At 46.6% G+C, this 24,853-nt stretch overlaps 1 protein-coding gene across 4 annotated transcripts in view; it reads left to right on the top strand.

Moving 5' to 3' along the window:
- cno (adherens junction formation factor afadin) overlaps nt 1-24,853 on the top strand; it is a 151,050-nt gene that overhangs the window by 21,728 nt on the left and 104,469 nt on the right. For all 4 annotated transcript variants that reach the window (XM_050174694.3, XM_055068500.2, XM_055068502.2 and 1 more), the window contains exons 6-9: nt 6,891-7,178; nt 11,444-11,661; nt 18,170-18,447; nt 19,121-19,254. In XM_050174694.3, coding sequence (XP_050030651.1) covers nt 6,891-7,178; nt 11,444-11,661; nt 18,170-18,447; nt 19,121-19,254 — 918 coding nt within the window. The remainder of the gene's footprint in view (nt 1-6,890; nt 7,179-11,443; nt 11,662-18,169; nt 18,448-19,120; nt 19,255-24,853) is intronic.

The raw sequence follows: 24,853 nt of genomic DNA, 5'->3' as shown, positions 1-24,853 counted from the left end.
GGTGGGCGTGGGATCTCAAGTTTCCGAGACTCGATGCGAAGTGTACACTCGCGTTGTGACAGTGAGTTTCTGGTCATTGAGTGATATCTGTTCATTTCTGCCTGAGCGCGGTTGACACCAATAAAACTACGAACCTTGTCTCTTTGCTATTGCCATCAATGCTCTGCCTTTCTGGTGAAACGGTGGCTTCATTTCTTTTTTGTTAGCACGAATATCTGTACCTTTTTACGCCTTTGTTTCTAATTTGTGGACGTCATCTCATGGTGGCTGCAGGCACTAGTGCAGTCAGCCATGGCATCTTCAAGATTTACAGCGCTGCACAACTCCACACACCCAAATGTTGGACGCCATGAGCCACGTTGATGCATTGCTCTCAGCATGATCTGCACTGCACACGCTGGCACTCGTAACTGTGCTATTATGACCCAACCTTCTTTGTGATTAGTTTATAAGTGCTTCCTGACAAAATACTATCCGCCAGGATTGCTCTGGGAATTTGTTATCCACCGATGCTGAGTGTTAGGACCTTTAAGGCCCCTCAGCAGAGGCAACACACTCCTTTGACCTCGGCTTCATGTAGACGGCATCCCCGAACAGTCACACCCGGGGGAAAATGGTAGTGTCCTTTGTCTGTCTCTCTCTACCTCCAACCTTTCTCTTTCTCTCACTTTTCATCTTTCCTCTCTCCTACTCATTTCTTTATTACTTCCGATCTTTCAGGCAGCAAGGGGTAACCTTGTGTGAGTAGCCAATGTAGGTTACCGTATTTGCTCGCATGATGATCACACTTTTTTGTCCAAAACATTGATGGAAATTCAGGGGTGCAATCATTACGTGGGTTAATTTTTTTTTTTTTTTTTCATCCCACGTTTGCTGTGGGATGACAACAGGTCAATAAGCAGGCGGCTGCCGCTGTAACAGTGCGGGACACCAAAACAAAAATGGTAGCAGGCGGAGCAAGCCGAACGCGATTTTTGTTCTTCTCGTGAGTACATTATGCGCATTGAAACAGTTTCTTCCATATCCGTAATGAATAATATACAGTCAATGACTGAATTTTCGGACGCCCAAATTTTCGGACATGCCTGATATTTCGGACGTCTTCGCGGCACCGCCACGAGCCCCATAGAATCAATGTATAAGGACATCTGAAGTTTCGGACGCTCGAACCCCCCGCCGTCCAATTTTCCGGACTTTTTGACGCGACGGAAGGTCCTTTGGCTCCTCGCGCATCACCTTTGCGCAGGAAATCGTCTTGCAGCTGAAGCATATCACCGCTTTGAACCACAACTAGCCAAATCTAGCCGTCACACACTGATTTTGTCTGGCCACGCTGGCTCTGTTCATCACCGTACTTCCGGTTCCGCCTCCGGTGGAGTTTCCGGAGCGGCGCCATTTCATTTGTTTGCGTAGGCCACGTTTTGGCTAGCGTGGTGTGTGGTTGTGCTGTAGTGTCAAGTGTGCTCTGCTATGCTAGGCCTAGGTGCTTCGACGCTCGTCTGCGAACTCCACTGTTCGCAACTTGAGGATTTCGCTTGCCTTCGATGGCCCCCACTCCGTCTTCGTCGACCTCGCTGATGGCATCGAAGCGCGGAAAGCAGTACGGTCGGTTAACGATGGAGAAGAAAGCCGCCACTATTAAGCAAGTCGTAAGCAGCTCATCGCAGGCTGACGTGAGCAAGGAGTTCGGCATGGAGGAAGGAGTCGGGTTGTGGGGGATTCAGAAGACTCCGATGTTGAAAATGAGGAGCCAATGCCTGCGCCGCCTACAAGCGCCGAGTTGACGCGAGCACTGTTGGCTCTTTCATCGGTGTACCGTGCTGACATGACCCTTGCTCAGATCGAGGTGAATATGATCGCATGCAACCGGAACGCCGTCCAAACAACAATCAACAAGTTCTTCAAGCCACTGCAGCAATAATACCGGCTGCCCCACGATGAACGTATACATAATAAACCGGCAGTCTGCTGCATACAGAGTTTTTGAATGCGTTTTTTTATAGCCATTTCACTGATGCTTTCGCAGGGTTTCGGAAACCTGGTACTTCACCCTTTACCTCTAGATCCGAGAAAAAAAAAAAAGAAAAAATGCGTTTTTTTGCATGCATTCATTTTTTCGGACTGCCTGAATTTTCGGACGTTCCTACGTTCCCTAGAGGGTCCGAAAAATGGGTCGTTGACTGCAATTAATATCGGCAAGTTTGTTACAATAACATAGCCATGTCTGCTTTCAGGGGACAGAAACAGAGATGGGTGCGCGTAGCTGACAGTGACATAGAAACACGTGGTGGGCATGCTGCGGACACTGCGGCATTTGTCTTCACTACTATCCTTATACGGCACGTTTCCTCTAAGCGTGGGCGACTATCTTAGCTGTGTTACAAGCGAAGGCGTATGAATAGGGTACACTTCTAATGTATCAGTGTAAACGTAGCCACTATCGTTTCCGCTCCCGATTTGTTGCGTGCCCACGAGTGCAGACGAGAAGAATCGAAAGGCACCTTTTTTGTTGTTGTTGACCACAACCATTATAAAGCTTACAAATAATAAAGCCAAGGCAAGTTTTGTTGCAGCTTGTTTTTTTTCATGGAAGTGTGCAAAGTGATCAAAGAAATGAAATTGGGCATTTGCTTAAGAATGTTTGGTGCATGCAGACCGCTTGGTATGTCTTGAAGAGTCGTTCGCGTAGCATTCGACAGCATTCAACAGATGGTAAGCGCGATAATTAGCTAGACTTGGCACATGACATATCGTTGAGACAAGTTCGGGGTGCAATCATTACACGGGAAAGAAAAAACCGTATTTTGACGACAAAATTTAGGGCTGCATCCATTACGCGAGTGCAATCATTATGCAAGTAAATACGGTATGTCATATTTGGTTATAGTGGTAATGTACAGCTGACATTTGCAGGCCCTGCAGCATCCCATTGTAGGGCTCCATGGTGGGCGGCTGGTGTTGCTGCCGAAAACTGCACCTGTGGCTACTTCCTTCCATCCACTACCTGATCGCTCCCTGAAAAGAGGGTGCACCGACGAAATCTTGAATTTTTTTGATCTCTAAAAAGAAACCTTCCCCCAATTTCGTGTCATCCGCTCTGGAAAACAGGAAAAATAAGCATGAACAATCTCGCCTTTTGTTGTTTCGAAATCCCTAACTGAGGCATTTGGACCAGGCCATAGAGTATCAAAGATGGCTAGCAGAGATCTCCTTTTGGAACTCCGCGACAAAAAGCAACACGAGAAACTGCATAGCCTGGTATTGTTTCCGGATGTCCCAGTGACAGTGGCCCTGCACCGCACGATGAACACCACCCGTGTTGTTGTTCAAAACGGGATCAACGTTAAGAGAATTCTGCTAAGGCGCAATGGCAAAGAGATTAAAACAAAGCACCTTTGGTTCAAGCGTGCTCCCTGAGAATATTCAGACAGGGTATCTAAAGGTCCGGGTCAGACCATATGTCCCAAACCCTCGGAGATGTTTTAAATGCCAGAGATTTGGCCACAGTTCACAGAACTGCCGGGGCCGCCAAACTTGTGCTAAATGCAGTGCTCACGAGCATTCCTCTGAATCATGTGAAAGCTCTCTCCACTGTGTAAACTATGATGGGGAGCACGATGTGTACAGTGCAGTCCACTTATAACGATATCGAGAAAGACGAAAAATATGATCGTTATAACCGATGATCGCTATATCTGGACTGCAGTTATAAAAAAGAAGAAAACGCGGAACATACCTTTGCAGCTTCGAATTCGCTACTTGCTTTAAAGAATAGATGATGTAGAAAGTAGGCAGTGAAAAACAAACTTTATTTCTAGTGCCAATGACCGTGTCAAGGGTTAGGCGCGCCGAAATAGTCCGAAATCGCACTTGCTGTTGCGGCAGCTTCAGCTTCACAACCGCGGTGTGCATGGATTCCAGCTGCTGCGCGAACACTGGCGGCAATCCTTTAGCATGCATAAAATCAATTAAGGAGTCGATCGACGACAGTGCACTTTGCATGGACATCAAGGTCGGGTCAAGGAGCCACTGTCAATCTCGTTGTCACTGTCGCTGCTGCCGTCGCCACCGTCGCACAACTTTGCCGTCTGTCGGGACAGCACATCGGCGATCGCCTCGTCGGTGACCTCATCGCAGAACGAGGCAGCACTGTCTGCAGTCAAAAACTCCACCATCGTCGCACCACCTGTGTCACCAGTAGGAACGAGGTCCCAGAGCTCGGTTATGTCAGCGGCTTCCACCGTGTTGGTCTCAGTGGGTTGGGGAAGTTCGTCCTTACGCACAAAGCCCGCATTTTCGAAGAAATTGGTGATGAACCACTGGTAAAGCGCCTCTTTAACATTGGTGTACAAAGGGTCTCTAACCCCTCTTCCGCTGATCGGCATGGCCGCCGATAGCTCCTGCCTTCACAATAGCGGTGCTCCCAGTTTTCAAGATGGTTGATATCGTTAACTGGGCGAGCTCATACTTCTTCACAAGGGCGCTCACCTGAAGCCGCATCGAGAGTCCTGCAAAATATCCATCTTCGTGTCAAGCGACACAGCTTTGGGCTTTGTCGGCGCCATCTTCGAACTTGGTTGAACCGTTGGTTGCACGCTGCTTCGGTGGCGTCAGCCTCCTATCGCGAGAGAGAGAGACGCGGGACAGGCGCCACCGCGCCGCTTTGCTTGTCGTTTTTTTTTTTTTCTATCTTTCGGAGCGACTGTGGCTGACGCGCATGAAGCAGCTAGCGCCATCTTGTGGCGCGCTGCACCTACTCAGCTATTCTCTGGTGCGCCGGGGCGGGGCGGGACGCGCTACGCGGTAATGGCGGCAGATACGAACTTACGGAGGTAAACATCGCCTCGTCTTGACATCGTTCGTTTCAGGGAACTAAGCAACGCAAATGTTACGATTATTTGGCACGGAAAACGCCGTCCAGACGGCAAAATTTTGATCGTTATATCCGATATGCGGTGAATAACCTATCGTTATAAATGGTTTTTTTTTCCCCATAGACCTAATGCATAAAATGACACTCTCATGTCGACCCATCGTTATAACCGATATATCGTTGTATGTGGTATCGTTATAAGTGGACTGCACTGTACTCGCTGTCGTGCCCATTATAGAAAAAAGAAATTGTGATATACTGTATCTACTCACATAATGATCGCACTCGCGTAATGATATGTCGTGTACCAAGTCTAGCTAATAATGATCGCGCTTACCATCTGTCGAATGCTACGCGAACGACTCTTCAAGACAAACCAAGTGGTTTCCACGAACCAAACGTTCTTAAGTAGGTGTCCCATTTCATTACTTTCATCACTTTCCGTACTTCCATGACAAAAAGAGGTACCGTACAACCAAACTTGCCTTTATTATGTGTAGGCTCTACAATGGTTGTGGTCAACAACAACAATAATAGGCACCTTTCTATTCTCATCTGCACTTGTGGGCACGCAACAAATCTGCGAGCGGCAACAATAGTAGCCACGTTTACACTGATACGTTAAAAGTGTACTCTATTCATACGCCAACCCTCTTCATCTGGTGATGTTTCTTAGTAAAGAACCGTTTTTAAGACCAAAGCAGTCCTCGCTTTCTTGAATGATGTTGTCCTGCATGTTATAAGCCCATTAAATTCGTAGTGCATCCTTTTTCCAGAGTATGCCACTATGATAGTTTTGTGTAGCACATGTCTCTAGGCCCTTGTGTTTCAAGGGCTCTGGTGAGGCAGTAGTGCTCTAGCCAATTTTAGCATCTGACATATTTTGTATATTGCATCATTCCTTCGCAATGCATCTTAATATTCATAGGACACGTCATTAGTCATTGCCATAACCTTATTACACATAATTTTTATGCAATTTACAGCAACTACTTTAGACCCCTTTGCGGTGTGGAGATGCACAACTCTCACGCGTCCCCTGATATCTTGTTTTCCCGTATAGCTCCCATCTGCAGTGCGGCTTCGCCGCGTCGACTGGCGCCCGCGGCGGTCGGAGTGGTACAGGCGCAGTGCGAGAGATGGCGCGAGTGTTGCGCTGCCTCGGGGTTACTTGGGTGCGGGTAAGACAAGGCTCTTTGGTTCGGGAGAGCAAGCAGTGCGGACATGCAGTGCCGCGCGTGCGCCGATCCATGCTTCTGCGAGACCGTCTCGCGTGGCCGCCTTCGAACGCGCCACCGTTCGCGTGACCGTACACGCGAACGACCGGGCGTTGGGATCCAGCATGGGGCAAACATGTTCGCTCGCTATCCGGTCGTGGTGAGTCGGACTTCTAGATTTGTCGTGCGCCCACCGGCGTGTTTTGTGGATAGCAACTCGGCTAGCAGGCATTGATCTACGAAAGGTGCAATAAATGCCCTTGTGATTGTTTGCACTACAGTGTTGTCGTTCCTTTGTCCCAAGAGTACGGGAGGAGAACCCCACAACAGCCACGTCACATCAACTTCACAGAATTGCAGTCCACTGCCAATTAACACTAGCATGGCACTCTTTGGCCATACCTAACCCTTGCGCCACGAAACATCACACATTCATTCATTCAGAGGCAGTATCAGGCCAGTATGATGTCTACAGAGATTGGTGGCATGCAGTATCCTTAAAAGAAGGGAAGTGCCATAGAGGAGTCCCATTGCAGTGCACACCTCATTTCGAGGGTGGCATTATGTTGTGCTGCAAAATAATTCAATGCTCACACATTACCATCGATAGTCATTGTTAGATGCTTTCTGGCACAATTCTTTTCTTAGTAAATATTGAGTTTATATTTAGTTGATTTTAGCATATTTTGAACGTTAATGTGGAATTTGTGCAAAAAATTGGCAACATTGGTGCTTGCACTGAAATTAACTTTTTTAATTAACTTACAATCTGGCACTTGTGTTTTTGCATTTGTGTGCAGGTGGCACGCTGCGCATCTTTGGCGAGTCGCTGAACCGGGATGTACCATACAAGACTTTGCTGCTCTCAACAACGGACACTGCGGCACATGTGGTTCGGGAGATACTGGTGAAGTATGGCCTTGAGCAGGAGGAGCCGCAGCACTACTGCTTGGTCCAGGTACTAGTGCCCCCGCCTCCAGGGGGCCTGCCGAGCCCACAGGATCCTCCGACCGGCGGCCTCAAGGAGTTCATCCTGGATGACGACGACTGTCCCCTGGCAATCGAGAGACAACACAACCGCATGAAAGGTGCGTTCTTTTGTGATGACTGTTAATGGCATTTCCTTTGAATTTGGGTGGGGACGAGTGATCACCTTGCCTCTGACGGGATATGTGTTGGCATATAGTAATCTAGCATTCTCCCTATTCCTGTTTTATCTCTTGAAATTGCCCGTGTTTGTTAAAATCCCATCCCTAACTCTTGCCCACTTTTTCCCTAATAATACCGTATTTTTCGCATAATGATCGCACTCGCGTAATGATCGCACCCTAATTTTGTCGTCAAAATTTGATCCTTTTTCTTTCCCGTGTAATTATCGCACCCTGAACTTGTCGCAGCGATATGTCGTGTGCCAAAGCTAGCTAATGATGATCGCGCTTACCCCCTGTCAAATGCTACGCGAATGACTCTTAACCAAGCTGTCTGCTCACACCCAACATTCTTAAGGGGGGACACTGCTCTTTGCGGCGAAAAAATTGCGAAAAAATCGATTTTTTGAAAACGAAATTTTTGACATCTACAGCTAATATTCCTTTAATTCACCAAGTTTCGAATCTCGGGGAAGAGTATTTCGTCCGCAATATCAATTTATAACATCACTGTGAGCTGAATTCCGCGCAAAAACAGCCCTTTTTATCGCGGCGCGTAGCTCTTTATCTACGCGCGCGCTCGCAGCCATCTTGGTCTCGTTGGAAAGAGGACCCTTCCTTCTTTAATTTCCCGCCAAAAGCGACTTTGTCGGTACGCCAGTGACGTTGAAATCCGGGGAGAAAAAAAGCCCGAACGCGCGATCCGATTCGTTGACTAGCGCACGTGACCAAAAACGCGCGCTGTGGTTGGCTGCGCGAGGTTCCCATAGTCTGCTCCACTCCGCAGGCGACGCGACTGCGCGTCTCGTAGGTTTGTTGGCACCATGCCCAACGATGTCCGATCCACCGGGAAAGTTTGCCACGAGGCACAAGTTCGGCAAAAAGAAGAAGCGATCAGCTTATAACTTTCAAAAGCGCTCCATTCCTTCTGAAAGCATCGAGAGTAGCTCGCCGCCAACCGCAAATGATGCCGAAACTGCGGACGATGCCGAAGTAGGCCTAGTCAGCTCACAAATGAAATCGTTACGGACAGCGGCCGCGTTCGGCGTGACACTGCAATGTTGCAGCGTGCGGATTTGTTGCAGAGGGAGATGAATGCTCAAAAAAAACTTCGAGTTCTTGCGTCAACGCCAGCAACAAAGCGGGTGTTGGATTTGCTCACTCGCGCCGACGGCGTTGCAGCCGCGCCAGTCGACGCCGAGGCAGGCTTCGCTTTCCTCAGTAGGACTCCGTGAGCGGACTGATGTCGTCAAGTGCAAGGTGTGCGGCGGCAGCGTCGCAGTAGGCAAAAGCGAACGGTAATCTGGCCTCGCCATAAAGATCGTTATCACGTGCGCGTGTCGCGGCGATATCGCGTCGGCATGGAGCTCGACCCTCGTGAACAACCTTGCCGCGCGCGCGATGCAAGTCACCGGGAATCGGCGAACGGCGCTAAACGATGTTTTTGCCGCATTTGGGTGGCCGTGGTCAGAGCGACTACATTCCTGGTGGCATTTAGCCACTTTCACTGCAAAGTAATGCAAAATTATTTCTGCACTTTTGATTAAAAGTGAATGTATTCCTTTTTTCTCGTTTTCTCAAAACACCGACTTTTCACTTGTACACAATGTAGGGTCAGATTTTGGAATTTATGCTTTAAAAATTTTCAATTCTGCTTTAGATCAGACAGTAGGTAGCCACAATTCGAACAGTAAAGATTGAATTGCTATAAAATTACTAATATTTGATATATCAAAATAGTATTCCTACCATTATGTTCCTTATGTTTTCTAGTACCCAGGCATGTGCCAATACGAATTTCGTAGCGCATTTCCCCCCCCCCCTATTGTTTCTGCAAATTATGAACAATGAATTTCATTTATCTTCAGAACTAAATGGCCTATTGGAAAAATAATTACGTATTTGAAATCAGCACAAAAGTCTTAACAAGAATGGAAGGTATTATGAATATTGATGGAAAACATCATGAACATTATTTGAATTAGTGTCCCCCTTAAAGAAGCGAAAGTTTCATTCTTGCCTGGTTGGACCCCTGTATCATCCTTGATCAATTTAGTATTCAAGCATTTGCCGTAATCACTATGAACATGTCCTGAAATGTTTTTCTCGTTTTCTCAAAACGACATTTTTGATGGTAGTGTAGTTTTGGAGTGACGATATCTCTGGTTCTACTCATCTTATTGCAATAATTCTTTTTTCATCAGAAAGGTGGACAAATTAAGAGTGCAGTAGGCCTAAAATGTGAACAAATATCATTACAGAAATTTTGAAAAAGTAATAATTTCTCCAGGGTTTCACTAATGCCTTCTGCTTACAAAAGTTTGACATGCTGTAACTTCGGCATAAATCAGTTTAGAACATTCATTCTTGTAGCACTGCAACCTCTGATCATTCAACATCATTTTGATGTGCCAGTCTCCTTCATTAACAGCCAGCATTGTAGAGAGAACTTGCCTCCAAATTAGTCCATACAAAAAAACGTGAATTGCTTATATTTTGAAAAGTACTTGTTGCATGGGAAAACCAATTGAATATTTGAAATCAGCATGTCAAAATAGATAAGTGATGGAAGTTTTATCAAATTGTGGCCACAAATAAAAAATAAAAATTTAAGTGGGGTGTCCCCCCTTAAGCAGATGCCCCATTTCATTCCTTTCATCACTTTCCGCACTTCCATGAAAAAAATGCTACAGCCAAACTTTCCTCTGGTTTATTATTTGTAGGCTCCATAATGGTTTTGGTGAACAACAACAAAAAGGAGCCTTTCGATGCTTCTCGTCTGCACTCGTGGGCACGCATCAAATCGCGAGCGGAAACGATAGTGGCCATGTTTACACTGATACGTTAGAAGTGTACCCATTCATACGCCGACACTTGTAACGCAGCTAAGATATTCGCCCATCCTTAGCGAAAACGTGCCGTATTAGGATAGCAGTGAAGACAAATGCCGCAGTTTCCGCAGCATGCCCACCATGCGTTTCTATGTCACTGGCAGCTAAGCGCGCCCATCTGTTTCTGTCCCCTCAAAGTGAAAATGGCTACGTTATTGTCGCAAACTTGCCAATATTAACAATATTATTCATTACTGATACGGAAGAAACTGTTTCAATGCGTGTAATGTACTCACGGGAAGAAAAATAATTGCGTTCAGCGCATTCAGCTTGCTCCGCCGGCCGCCATTTTTGTTTTGGTGTCCCGCACTGACAGCGGGAGCTGCCTGCTTGTCATCCCGCAGCAAATGTACGATTAAAAAAATAAAATGTTTCTTTTCATGGGAAATTTAACCTGCGTAATGATCGCACCCCTGAATTTGCGTCAATTTTTTTGACAAAAAGTGCGATCATTATGCGAGTAAATATGGTACTCCAATTGTCTCTTGCTGATCCCCTGCTCTGAGCATTTAACACTTCCATCAGATTTGAACCCTATTTCTTCTGGAAGTAAGGGCGTGCGAATATAAGAACATTCCTAATATTTTAATATCTGTATTCAATTTGAAAACTAGGTATTTGAAAGTTTTTGAATATTCGGTGGGGTACAAATGTTCAAAACAAATCGAATAAAGGCTGGCAATGCTGGAGCAAACACAGTTCTTAGTGTTTTTTTCGGTCTAATCTGAGAATGTCTGTCTGATTTTCACCTGTAAAGCTAGCTCAGCTACTGAACATCTAAGCTTTACTGTGACACTCAACTTTTTGCTGGGGCTTTGCTCTCTTGGCTTCTTTGCTATGCAGCTTCCGACGGTCTAGCCGAGGGGAAAAGAGAGAGAAAGCCGGATATCGGTGCAGTGACTCCGCTTATAGCTGAAGGATTCGAAAAATTTTTGCGGAATGACGTTCGTGAGAGATACTGTAATAGGGAGGCCATTCTGTGATAAGTTAGAAAAGTGTTTCGGGCTCCCTTTAGGAGAGTTGTTAGACTGGCAGAACAGATGTGGAGATGTGCGATTGTTTGGTTCTTCAGTTTATCGATGTCGTACAAGAGCACTGGTAAAACTAGGGGTGTCTGGTGGCCACCTCGTAATCCTGAGTTTACATAGGCTCAGCGCAAGTAATCAGGCTGTGGAATCGACATGTGAATTTGGCAGCTAGTTAACAACTGCCAGCATAGACAAGGGACATGTAAGACTCAAAGCTTGCCCAGTTCCAGAACAAAGTGTTTGTTTTATAAGGAACAGTGGTCCATCTGAACCACGTTTTGTGCAGGGACACTGTCCTTCCACATACGGCGGCGGCCAGCTGACTACCAGCCTCGAAAGCGCAAGAAGAAGGCACCAAGCGGTGGTGGAACAGTGCTTCCCGAAGAGGGCTTACCCTTTCTGCAGGAGGTGCCCCAAGGCGGTGGACCCCCTGGCCTCTGCCACCCGATTCCCCTCCACATGACCGAGGTTGGCTCCGCACCCTCTGGAAGCCAGGGGCTGCAGGTGGGTGGTAGCTTTGGCATGGCATCGTATACTGTTGTTGTTATGCAGTCTTTATTGAACAATTCAAATGAAAATATACAGAGGCATGTGAATATTGGAATATTCAATTTTGAATTGGATAGAGAATGTTCGAATAACTTGATTTGTGAATCGAATATTTAATATTTGAATTCCTGAATATTCGATTTTTCAGATATTGGTATCTTCAGTGAATGACCCATCAGTAGTTGGTGCCTTGACGAGCACAGCGGTCCCATGGTGTGCATTCTCTATTGGTACAAGGTTCATCCACGTCGACTATACCAATCGAAACAATTAACACCACGTGGACAGGGGCACTACAACCGCAGCACATATGAAAGGCATGAGAGAATGTGGGAAGATTGGTCTGATTAGCCACCGGAAGACATGCTGATCGCATCGAATATGCAAGTTCAGTGTTCACACATGCAGATTCACGCATTTTGGAGCCTTATGCCCACATGCGAGCACACTGACGAACCTGGCACGTGTGCTCGCGGTAGTTGCCGGCTGGTCGACCGTGTACCCGAACGCCGCTTGAACAACTACCAATCTAACCTGTACTCATGATTTCACAACCAATCACCGATGAGCCAGCCGTAGGAACATATTAGCGACAAGCTTTGTGGTAGTTTGTGGCGTATTATCACATCAGCCGGTGTGCATCACAGCTGCACCATTGGCCATACTGCCTAGCCCATTAGGCCTAATCGGAGATTCGTCATCAAGTGTTGGCGACATTTATGTAGCAACATTTATTTGTCTCTTAGACATTGTGGGATTCTCACACCCATACCCTTGGGACAAAGGAACGACAACACAGTAGTGCAAACAATCACAAGGGCATTTATTGCACCTTTTATAGATCAATGCCTGCTAGCCGAATTGCCATCCACAAAACATGCCAATGGGCGCGTGACAAATCTAGGAAGTCCGACTCACCGCGACTGGATAGCGAGCGAATATGTTCGCCCCATGCTGGATCCCAACTCCTGGTCGTTCGTGCGTACGGTCACGCAAACGGTGGCGCGTTCGAAGGAGGCCACGCGAGACGGTCTCGCAGAAGCATGGATCGGTGCACGTGCGGGACGTCTGCGCCACTTGCCGACCCGCATCCAAAGAGGAAGAGCTTTCTCCGTTTCGCGCCCAAGTAACCCCGCCGGTAGGCGGCGTTAGCAGCGCAACACTCGCGCCATCTCTTGTACTGCGCCTCAACCAGACCAACTGCCGCGGGCATCACGCAAGCCACGCAGCGAAGCCGGATTGCAGGAGGCGGGAGCTATGCGGGAAAACAACTTATCGGGGGACACGTGAGAGTCGCGCATCCCCACAACATGTAGTGATATAATGGGTTCCTGGCCTTAGAGGATATCACAAGATACCAGTAAGCTATTGCACGAGACGAAAGATCTGATCAAGAAACACCAATGTATGAAAGCCTCTAACCCTACAGCTAGAATAGAACTGGCAGAACTTTCGAAGTTAATCAACAAGCGTAAGACAGCTGACATAAGGAAGTATAATATGGATAGAATTGAACATGCTCTCAGTAACGGGGGAAGCCTAAAAGCAGTGAAGAAGAAACTAGGAATTGGCAAGAATCAGATGTATGCATTAAGAGACAAAGCCGGCAATATCAGTACTAATATGGATGAGATAGTTCAAGTGGCTGAAGAGTTCTATAGAGATTTATACAGTACCAGTGGCACCCATATCGATAATGGAAGAGAGAATAGTCTAGAGGAATTCAAAATCCCACAGGTAACGCCGGAAGAAGTAAAGAAAGCCTTGGGAGCTATGCAAAGGGGGAAGGCAGCTGGGGAGGATCAGGTAACAGCAGATTTGTTGAAGGATGGTGGGCAGATCGTTCTAGAGAAACTGGCCACCCTGTATACGCAATGCCTCATGATCTCGAGCGTACCGGAATCTTGGAAGAACGCTAACATAATCCTAATCCATAAGAAAGGGGACGCCAAAGACTTGAAAAATTATAGACCGATCAGCTTACTACTGTCCGTTGCCTACAAAGTATTTACTAAGGTAATCGCAAATAGAATCAGGAATACCTTAGACTTCTGTCAACCAGAGGACCAGGCAGGATTCCGTAAAGGCTACTCAACAATAGACCATATTCACACTATCAATCAGGGGATAGAGAAATGTGCGGAATATAACCAACCCTTATATATAGCCTTCATTGATTACGAAAAAGCATTTGATTCAGTCGAAACCTCAGGAGTCATGAAGGCACTACGGAATCAGGGTGTAGACGAGCCGCTTGTAAAAATACTGAGAGATATCTGTAGCGGCTCCACAGCCACCGTAGTCCTCCATAAAGAAAGCAACAAAATCCCAATAAAGAAAGGCGTCAGGCAGGGAGATACGATCTCTCCAATGCTATTCACAGCGTGTTTACAGGAGGTATTCAGAGACCTGGATTGGGAAGAATTGGGGATAAAAGTTAATGGAGAATACCTTAGTAACTTGCGATTCGCTGATGATATTGCCTTGCTTAGTAACTCAGGGGACCAATTGCAATGCATGCTCACTGACCTGGAGAGGCAAAGCAGAAGAGTGGGTCTAAAAATTAATCTGCAGAAAACTAAAGTAATGTTTAACAGTCTCGGAAGCGAACAGCAATTTACAATAGGTAGCGAGGCACTGGAAGTGGTAACGGAATACATCTACTTAGGGCAGGTAGTGACGGCGGATCCGGATAATGAGACGGAAATAATCAGAAGAATAAGAATGGGCTGGGGTGCATTTGGCAGGCATTCTCAGATCATGAACAGCAGGCTGCCATTATCCCTCAAGAGAAAAGTGTATAATAGCTGTGTCTTACCAGTACTCACCTACGGGGCAGAAACCTGGAGGCTTACGAAAAGGGTTTTACTTAAATTGAGGACGACGCAATGAGCTATGGAAAGAAGAATGATGGGTGTAACGTTAAGGGATAAGAAAAGAGCAGATTGGGTGAGGGAACAAACGCGAGTTAATGACATCTTAGTTGAAATCAAGAAAAAGAAGTGGGCATGGGCAGGACACATAATGAGGAGGGAAGATAACCGATGGTCATGAAGGGTTACGGACTGGATTCCAAGGGAAGGAAAGCGTAGCAGGGGGCGGCAGAAAATTAGGTGGGCGGATGAGATTAAGAAGTTTGCAGGGACGACATGGCCACAATTAGTACATTACCGGGGTCGTTGGAGAACTATGGGAGAGGCCTTTGCCCTGCAGTGGGCTTAACCAGTCTGCTGATGATCATGATGGCCATAGAGGAATCGAAGGTAATGTGCTTCCCGGCGAAATCTCCAAATCAATAGCATCACAAGGTATTCGTTCTGCTGCTGACCCTGCCACCACAGACATGAAGCCTTTCCTATGAAACAAACTGCGAAGCCACTGGCAACACTTGTGGGATGCTGAAACGAGCAGTAAGCTTCACAAGGTTAAGCTGAAGTTATGTTTCTGGCCCTCATTATGAAAACACGAAGAACAGATGTCCTATTCACTAGACTCGGAATGGGACATACATTTGGCACTCATAACTTTCTCTTGACTGGTAACGAGCCTCCAACCTGTTGTAGGTGTGGAGGACAGTCTACCTGTCACCACGTCTTCCTGGAGTGTCGGGAAGGCGAAAGAGATAGGAAGAAGCATTTTCCTCTTGCATACCGCTGTTATGTCCCTCTTCATGCGGCTATGTTTCTTGGTGAAGAACCGTTTTTTAACACCAAAGCAGTCCTCGCTTCCTTGAATGATGTTGTCCTACATGTTATAAGGCCATTAAATTCGTAGCGCATCTTCTTTCCAGAGGATGCCGCTGCGATAGTTTTGTGTAGTACATACCTCTAGGCTCTTGTGTATTAAGAGTTCTGGTGAGGCAGTAGTACTGTAGCCAATTTTAGCATCTGAGATATTTTTTACATTGCATCATTCTTTCGTAATGCATTTTAATGCTCATAGTATGCGTCATTAGTCATTGCCATAACGCAGATCTATTCACAGCAGCCACATGGCCCTCAGAAAGCCGACAAACTGCCTTGCCAATGAAAGCGAGTGCACAGGATGACCGTTGAATGTTCATGGCCGCTATCCTTGTGAAATACCGTACAATGGCTCCTCGTTCCGAACGCCGTTCGTAGGCGCTCAAGTCTCTTTTTCGTAGCTTCAAGTGACCTGTCACAAGGCTAGCTTTGGAGTTACATGGAGAGCTTGAAAATATTGTGTGACAGCACGCTTACCCCCCACAGCAGACACAGACAGCAGATGGATGTGGACAAAAAAAGGGGAGAGGGCGGTTGCACAAACTTGCCGTGGACCTCCCCATTTGAGAACTCTTCACTGCTGGCTCTGACCGCAGTCGAGGCATACGCTGCTGCTGATAACGTGTAGCGGTGTGCTGAGTGACGTAATGCGAATTCTCCGCTCTTGTCTGTCACACAGATTGGCCTTATAACGAGCTGACGCTAACCCACAGAAACAACCTGTCATAAAAATAAAAAAGCTCTTCTGTTTTCTGTAAGAAAACAGGAAAGCAATACTTGCAAAGGAATAGAAGATTGCCATTAGGCACAGTATGGCTCACTATTAAACTGAAAAGCCCATTAGTATTTAGGACAACTTGACTATTTCTTGAGCTTCAAAGGGAAGAAAGCACTTTACAGACATTCCATCAATAAAACATATTTTCCAGTCCTTCATATACGAACTGAGTAGTTATCAGTGGTGGCATACTAATTTGGTGTTCCTTTTAATAAGAGTAGAACATACTACAGTGAAACCTCGTTACTACTGACACCACATTAACACATTTTCAGATTAATGAACTTTTCAGAAATCCTCTGCTGACTTCATACTTCATATAGTTTCAGTGTAAAAATATTTCACTGCTATGAACTTCAGAATTCCGAACTTTTCAGAATAACAATCATTATTCAGTTTCCCTGTGATGTTAACAAAGCCTCAGTACTACAAGCTGATATTCAGAAATCTTCAGGGCAGCCGAAGCAGTAGGCTAGCAGAGGACAAAGCGCAGAGAGCGGACATTACAGCGCATGGGTTTGGAAAACCTGACACGGCATCTGAGAAAGAAAGAACGCGTGCGCGCGGAGGCGACAACGCATCAGGTTTTGCGAGCACATGCTTCGCCCAAAAAATTGTCGCCCAACAGCAGAGGCGCATCTCTTCCTTCTTTCACCCTTCTTTCTGCGCACACCTGTTTGTTTCACGCTTCTTTCTGTAGCCGTACTAGCTATGCTTGTGGTGAAATGTAACCTCCATACTCACGGGGATGCCACACAGTCGCACTTTTCAGACTGTGTCGTTTATGTGTGCTTGTGCTTTGACATAGTTCAGGTGTCCGCCTCGAGCGAGACAGTTACGCTGTCCATGGCAAGAAATTTGAAAAGCAAGCAAAAAGCAAGAAACATTGCTTTGCATCATGGATAGCTCATATGGTAACAACTTATAAGCTGAGGGGTTGATGGGTGGAATGGTTAATTTTGGTGCTTTCACTATAACAATCATTCAGAATAACAAACATTCTACCCGGGTCCCTTGAAGTTCGTTATATCGAGATTTCACTGTGTACATCTTTTTTCATAAGTACCTAAGTTACTGATAGCAAGCAAGACGATCACGAAACGAGAACAAGGTGAAAGCAGGAGCCAATGTTTCAACAAGTCCACTTGCCGAAATGTTGGCTTCTGCTTTCACCTTGTTCTCGTTTTGCTCATCGTCTTGAATTTCCATCTCCCGCCTTTCGCCGTGTTTTCCTTTTGATAGCAAGATTCTTGTGATTAAAAAACGTGATTAGCCTTCTGAGCATGTGCAGCACTGTGTATTTTGCAAAAAATTTGGAAGCATAGATTGTGTCAAGTTTTCTGATATTCGATTCAGTATGCATTTCTTTTTCTCTTAATTCGATTCGAAATCTACTATTCAGTATTCGCACACCCCTAAAAATATAGCTTTGATAAGTGTAATGATAGTTTTTTTCACAACAGCAACCAAAGTAGTCTTCTGAGACTGTGTCAAAATCTAATACTGAATGAAACACACTAGGTGTGGGGAACACACACTCGTATGCAATTTTGACAACCTACCAGTCTGGACTTCCTTGTCCCCTGACTTGGGCATGGTTGGTAGCATGTTTCGCTACTTCCGGTTTTGAGTAGGTACTGGCATGATCTAAAAATAAGAACATCACATTTTCTGCTTGTCTCAGTGACTGAATCAGCATGCAGTCGTCCAAACTGAGTTCCAAATATCGAACGGAGAGTGTAAGGCATGCAAACTATTAGTTGTCGTTATAACACTAGGTCAGTAGGGTGAGTGACGAAGCCTTGAAGTTGTCCAAATTATTTCTCTGTGACTATATTTACCAATTGGGCCATCAGCGAGTCCTCCTAAAGAACAATTCAGTCAGTACAGTTCAGTTTGTAGTCCAATGCACTACACACTCACAGTGACACTCTGCCCACAGCTCCAGGGACCAGGCGTCCTGCCAAGGCACTGTGTGATAGCACACACGGAAGGTGTGGTTACGGTGACACCCAGTCAGCCGGAAGCAGAGTCCTATGTCGATGGCGCCCGGGTGTTTGACACCACACTGCTGCAGCATGGTGCCACGGTTCGCTTTGGCCGCAGCCACCTTTTCCGCTTCTGGCAAGCACCACCACCTCGGGCGGCTGCCCTACCTCCTGCCTCACCTGCTGCTGTGGGTGACAACCATCGGCCACCACATGAGGAAGACCACCGACTGTGAGTGGCACGACCTGGGATGGCAAGGGGAACGGGACCAAGATGTACCAGCTGTGCAGTGCCCCAGCTCGTCTTAGTGCCCTTTTTTTATTTATTTATTTATTTATTTATTTGCTAAAAGCAGTGAAAAATTCAGGGCATGAGTTGCAACATTGGGCATCCGAGCTTATTTTTCTGCAAGGGATAGCTAAAATGTCCAAGCGTGTTGATCACATTGATGTGTTTAGCTCTCTAAACCTCTGTGTAACTACTTCCATGGGTGTCGCCATCTGTGATACCTGTGAGGTGCTTTCAGTACAGGAAAGCATTGCTCTAGGTTTTCTTTTTCTCTCTCTTTTATTACATGCTGTCATTGATGACTTTTTTGCAGTAGGCTAAGGTTGGATTTGAGTGCAACATGCAACGCATCATTGGGGCTGTACACCACAACTTCTGTCTTTTTGTATTTTTTCTTTTCGCCTGCTCTACAATGTAGCAGGCGGTTGTACAGTAAGCCTACCATACCACCATAGGCATAGAATACGAATTGTATATCTAACAGTCGCTTGTTGCACTCTTATTTGATGCATCCAGCCATTTGTAAAAGCTCAGCTGGCCGTAAAGGCACCTCAAATTGTGTTCAGCCATTGCTAAGTAGGAAAGTTCTACGCATAACATTCGTGATGTGTTGCAGGAGAGCTCCTGAACCAGAGCCCACAAGCATGGTGGCTGTTCCCGACCATATGGGTCCCGTTGGTGCCGGGGACCACAGGGATCAGCGGAGGGGTGACCCCATTCTGCCTGCAGTGTTGGAACTGTGGGAGGAGCGTGAGTCTCTTTTCCCGAGTTTGGTGCAATGTTGCCGACCGATTATTTGGACTCGACAGAAACTGCCATAAAGTCAGAATATGAAGTCGAAAATACTGGGTTCGTCTGAAAATAAGAGATTTCGTTCCGCCAAGTGGCCAAAAAGGTGGGCCATATCCTCTGATCATCACTTTCAGGGATACTTTCAATTTTGCGTGACTTGCACAAGACAAATCACCGTCTGCGTGCGACTGCATTCTTGGCACAGTGCCAAGCACACTATCTTATTGCAGTGCACAAACGCTGCCGCCCTTCGGTGCGTGCAGTGTTAGTTGTGCGGAATGTCACGAAAATGAATCTATCTTCAGAAGTGATTGCCCAAGAACATGGCCCAAGCTTGTCAACAAGTTATTGTGCCCAAGTACACAAGCTTAAACAAATGTACACCCTTTAGGTCATATCTTGCCACACAACAATAATCAACTGCCTTGCTTGCGTTTCCTTTCTTGAAAGTGCCACGTTCACTAGTTTCCTGTCGAGAGTGCTTTGTGATGCTGATAATGCGTATGCTGTTCGTGACTTGGAAAAATCGGGCTCACACCTTAAAGGAAATGTGGACAAGACAGATCACGATTATTGTCGTGTGGCAAGATGGGAACCTGAGGGTGTAATTTTGCTTACGAGTGCACTTGCCTTTGGTAGTGTAGTATGGAAGTGGGAGGGGGACTGATTCCACTGTGACTATAATGATATTCTTGACCGAAAAAAGAAAAAAGAAAGTTCAGTCCATTGGTGCGTTTCCTTGGCTAAGGAAGAGCAGGCATGGCCTCCGAGACTGGAGGATGGCATGCGCTATCCATTAATAGTGTGCACCTCCCAATCTTGGAGGCTATAGTGTGGGCTATAGTGTGGGCTATAGTTTGGCCAGCGGAAAATCCACAATGGCGGCCCAAAATCGAATACCATTACTTAATGACCGATTTAGTCTGTAAAATCTAAATTTGGGGCCTAAATGCATTAGCTCTATGGGAACCCTGACAGTGCACTTATGAAGTCTAGAGTATAAAGTCCGAATTTTTGGAGTCCAAAAGAACAGTTGGCTTCTGTAGACCATACTGTATACAGTCGCCGACTGATTTTCCGAAGTCCAAAAATTCGGACATGCACGATTATTCGGTCAGCTTCGCGGCACCACCATTCTCCCCATAGACCATAATGTATAACAACTGCCGAAAGTTCGGATACCTTGCAACCTCTCATCTGATTTTTCGGACACTCCTTGAGCCAACTCGATCGAGAGCACCATGCACAGACTCTGACCGGTGCATGGTTCGACTTGCTGAACGCCATTTTTGTTTTGAACGGAGCCTCGTTGCTGCCCCAAGAAGTGGTGCTACTGGAAATCCCCACTCATCATCATCGTTGCTGCCTGGTTCGATAAAGTGGCTCTACAGCAGTTCCGGTTTCAGCTTAGTAAGCCATGTCAAGACAGTCGAGCAGTTGATTTGTTTCTTCGCCCAAGACGCTGCGAGCAGGCCGCGTTTTTTGTTTGTGCGACTGGTGTCGGCATGGTGGTGTTTGCTTTGTATGCTGTGTCGAGGTTTCGGTGATCCAACGCGGCATACGTAAACATCGCGTCAAGGGTCTAATGGTGCTGACCGTGCCCGCGCAGACTGCGCTGGGGAATGCCGGCAAGCGGGTGCTGGGAGGCCTAAGATTTGTCGCCTTCCGATGTGCTCCCTACTGACGCGGAAAATGTTCTGCCGAGACCTGCGCAGTGGTTGCATTGCGATTCCGGACACAGTCTCATTTGACAGTTTCATAGGTGCTGACACTGCTGTATTGACATGCGCAGAACTCGACGACGGCAAGATCATTCGTCAGGTTTCTACTGCACCACCGGACGATGACTCTGAGTCGGAAGATGACGCACCATGTGCTACGCTGCCGTCGCATGCGGAGCGTGTACAAGCAGTGACTGTGCTTTCAGGCGCCTATAGTGACCGTACGACCCTCTCCGAGATTCAAGCTTATCTGATTGCGCGTAAATGGAACAACATGCAACGGCGCATTCACGATTTCTTCAAGCCTACTGCCGAGCCCGAATAAGTGTGTGGAAATAAAGGATTTCATTTTTTTTTTCTTAATCTGCTTTTTCGGACACCTGTTTATTCGGACATTTCCGCAGTCTCCGTGAGGTCCGAATAAAAGGTTGGCGACTGTATATTGATTTCTATGTACCTATATTACTGATAGCTTGCAATATTCTGGTTATGCAATGCTAGGAGACTCCCGAGCATGTGACGCTCCAGAATTTCTTCGCCGAAATTTGTAAACATGACATTTTGTGAAAAATTTTTTTATATGCTATACTGATTCAATATTCGTTTTTCTTTTTCTTGATTTGATCCGAAATCTACAATTCGGTACTTACACACCTCTAATCAATATGATATTGCTATTTCTGCTTGACTCGGTCGCCAAATTAGTGTGCGGTCGTGCAGTCAGAGTCCAAATTATCGCACAGCTCGCTGTAAGGTGTCCGAAATTTTGGTTTGGATACATTAACATTAAGGTTGGTTACATTGTACATTAGGTCTGTGAGAGTAGGGGCTGTGCCTTGGAGCTGTCTGAATTATCGGTCAGCGACTGTGCCTGTCCATGTACAGCCGACTTACATTATTTTAACCCTGACAGGACCGACGAATCAAATGCGAGCCCGCTTTATTGTGTCCATAGCAGAAAATTAACATAGAAATAGCATTAAAGCTTCTCAATAAAGTAGAAATCTAATGTGCTCCCGTTTCTTAGCAAAAAATAAACAAGAATCTGTGTTGTCTAATGGCGGCACGCATTGCCACATAGTTTTAAAGGGCTACCGAATAAAAATATGAAAAAATGAGGAAAGCATCAAAATTAAACTCGGAAGATGCAGCTGTTCTGATACACAATGTTTATTTCACATATTTTTAAATGGATAGCTGTATTTTTGGAAGATTGTGAATGGGTGGCAGCTGCACACCGGCATGCACGGGGCTGCGCACCGACCACCGAGACGTCATGTGTGCCGTCTTGCAGTAGCAGCAGCTGCAGCAGCAGCAGCAACCATAGAGTTTCCTACAATAATTACTAGAGAGAACTCTGGCGCTGCAATCGTTCAGCTACTATAGGGATGATGAGCCTATTCTTACCCCGTGGAATGATAAGTACATGGATTTGTCTGATATTCGTGCTTGGGGATTCAGACATTCTTGTGGCTTTGTTTATTAAGCATTATATGCCTTCATTGTCCTATCAATGAATGTCCTGTACGCAAATCCTGCCATTGGACAATTTTAATAATGTTTTTTAATTATTTCTTACGTAGTACTTTGTTGTAAATGAAGTCACAAAGCCGTTTGAAGCCGGAAGGACAAGGTTTAGGCAAATTCATGTACTTCCCATAATTCCTAATCTGGCTGAGCCATCCCATTGCAGCTCCCATAGACACAAGTGCTAGAGTTCCATCTAGTAATTATTGTACGAAACTCTGGCAACAACAGAAGTGGGCAACAACAGAAGTGGGCAACAACAGAAGTAGGCAACAACAGAAGTAGGCAGCCGGCGCTTGCCTGACGTCCGCGCACATTGCTCTTTGCACCCATGTTGACTGCAATGGGTGCGCAGTGCGAACCCATATCGTTCAAAGCTTCGGCTCTGCCGGAGAAGTACGACATGGTTAAAACGACATACAGCACGAAGGACAAGGACTGCGAGAGACGACAAACACTGCGCACAACAACACGTCGTTTTTACCATCAATTACCAACTAGCCCAAGCAACCACCCATTTATGACATGGTTTGTCTTGACTGACAATACAGTCACCAACCGTTTATTTGGACCTCACGGGGACTGCGAAAATGTCCAAATAAACCGGTGTCCGAAAAAGCAGATTAAGAAAAAAAAGAATTCCTTTATTTCCACGCACTTATTCAGGCTCGGCAGTAGGCTTGAAGAAATCATGACTGCGCCGTTGCACACTGTTTCGTTTACGTGCAATCAGATAAGTCTGGATCTCAGAGATGGTCGTACGGTCACTATAGGCGGCTGAAAGCACAGTCACTGCTTGTGCACGCTCTGCATGTGACGGCAGCATAACACATGGTGCGTCGTCTTCCGAGTCGGAGTCATCGTCCGGCGGTGCAGCAGAAATCTGACAAATGATCTCGCCATTGTAGAGTTCTGTGCATGTCAGTACAGCAGGGTCAGCACCTGTGAAACTGCCAAATGAGACTGTCCGGAATCGCAATTCAACCACTGCGCAGGTCTTGGCAGAACATTTTCCGCGTTGGTAGGGAGCACATCAAAAGGCGACAAAACTTAGGCCTCCCGGCACCCGTTTGCCGGCATTCCCCAGCGCAGTCGGCGGGGGCACTGTCGGCATCATTAGACACTTGACGCGATGTTTCCGTATGCCGCGTTGGATCACCGGAACCTCGACACAGCACACAAGGCAAACGCCACCATGTCGACACCAGTCGCACAAACGAAAAACGTGGCCTACTCGCAGCGTCATGCGCGAAGAAACAAATCAGCTGCTGAATTGTCTTGACATGGCTTACTAAGCTGAAACCGGAACTGCTGTATAGCCACTCTATTGAACCAGGCAGAAATGATGATGATGAGCGGGGATTTGCAGTAGCGCCACTTCTTGGGGCAGCAAGGAGGCTCCGTTCAAAACAAAAATTGGAGGACGCTTAAGCTTCGCCTTCAAGACTGGAACGTGATAGCGTTATAGCACCCCGTTCGCACCGCCCACTCATTCGCTCGGCATGCTCTTGACGAGACAAAGGGGAGAAGCGGGCGAGTGGCGCGCCACCTGTCGGGGCAGCGCCGTACATTGCGAGGAGGGGGTCTTCTGTGTTTGCTGCAAGATGGCTCTGCGTGTGCACCAAGCGCAGAAGAAATGTAGCGGAAACGTACTTCGCTACTCGTTTAACTGCAACTTCTGTAATTTACATGCTCATAATTATCGATATACACCGCAGTATAACTTTCTACGGCACGTTTCTAAGGCAACACCGCTTTCACTAGAGGCGCTTTTGTCCCACTTTGAAGCATCGAACTCGTGGCTGAGTGGTAGTGTCTCCGTCTCACACTCCAGAGACCCTGGTTCGATTCCGACCCAGCCTATCTTGCAAGTTGTTTTTATTTATGAATTGCCTTCCGGGATTTTTCTCTCGCGGCCAACGCCGACGACACCGGCTTTTCTGCGACACGAGCTCCTTAACGCTGTCGCATTAAAAATGACGTTCAGCAAGTCGAACCATGCACCGGTCAGAGTCTGTGCATGGTGCTCTTGAACGAATGGGCTCATAGAGTGTCCGGACTTTCAGCAGTTGTTATACATTATGGTCTAGGGAGAGAATGGTGGTGCCGCGAAGCAGACCGAATAATCGAGCATGTCCGAATTTTAGGAGTCCGAAAAATCAATCGGCGACTGTACTTTTCTCACCCTTGCTCGCAGCAGCGTAGAGGCATTCTCCTGCATTGTACCAGGCGCTTCACTGATCACATTACAAAGCAGCACACAACACAAACCGCGACTCTGAAGAATTGGGCTCAAGCTCTGCTTGCGG

The sequence above is a fragment of the Dermacentor andersoni genome, chromosome 9, assembly GCF_023375885.2.
Source record: "Dermacentor andersoni chromosome 9, qqDerAnde1_hic_scaffold, whole genome shotgun sequence".
Lineage (NCBI taxonomy): Eukaryota > Metazoa > Arthropoda > Arachnida > Ixodida > Ixodidae > Dermacentor > Dermacentor andersoni.
This window is presented reverse-complemented; position numbering and strand designations above follow the sequence as displayed.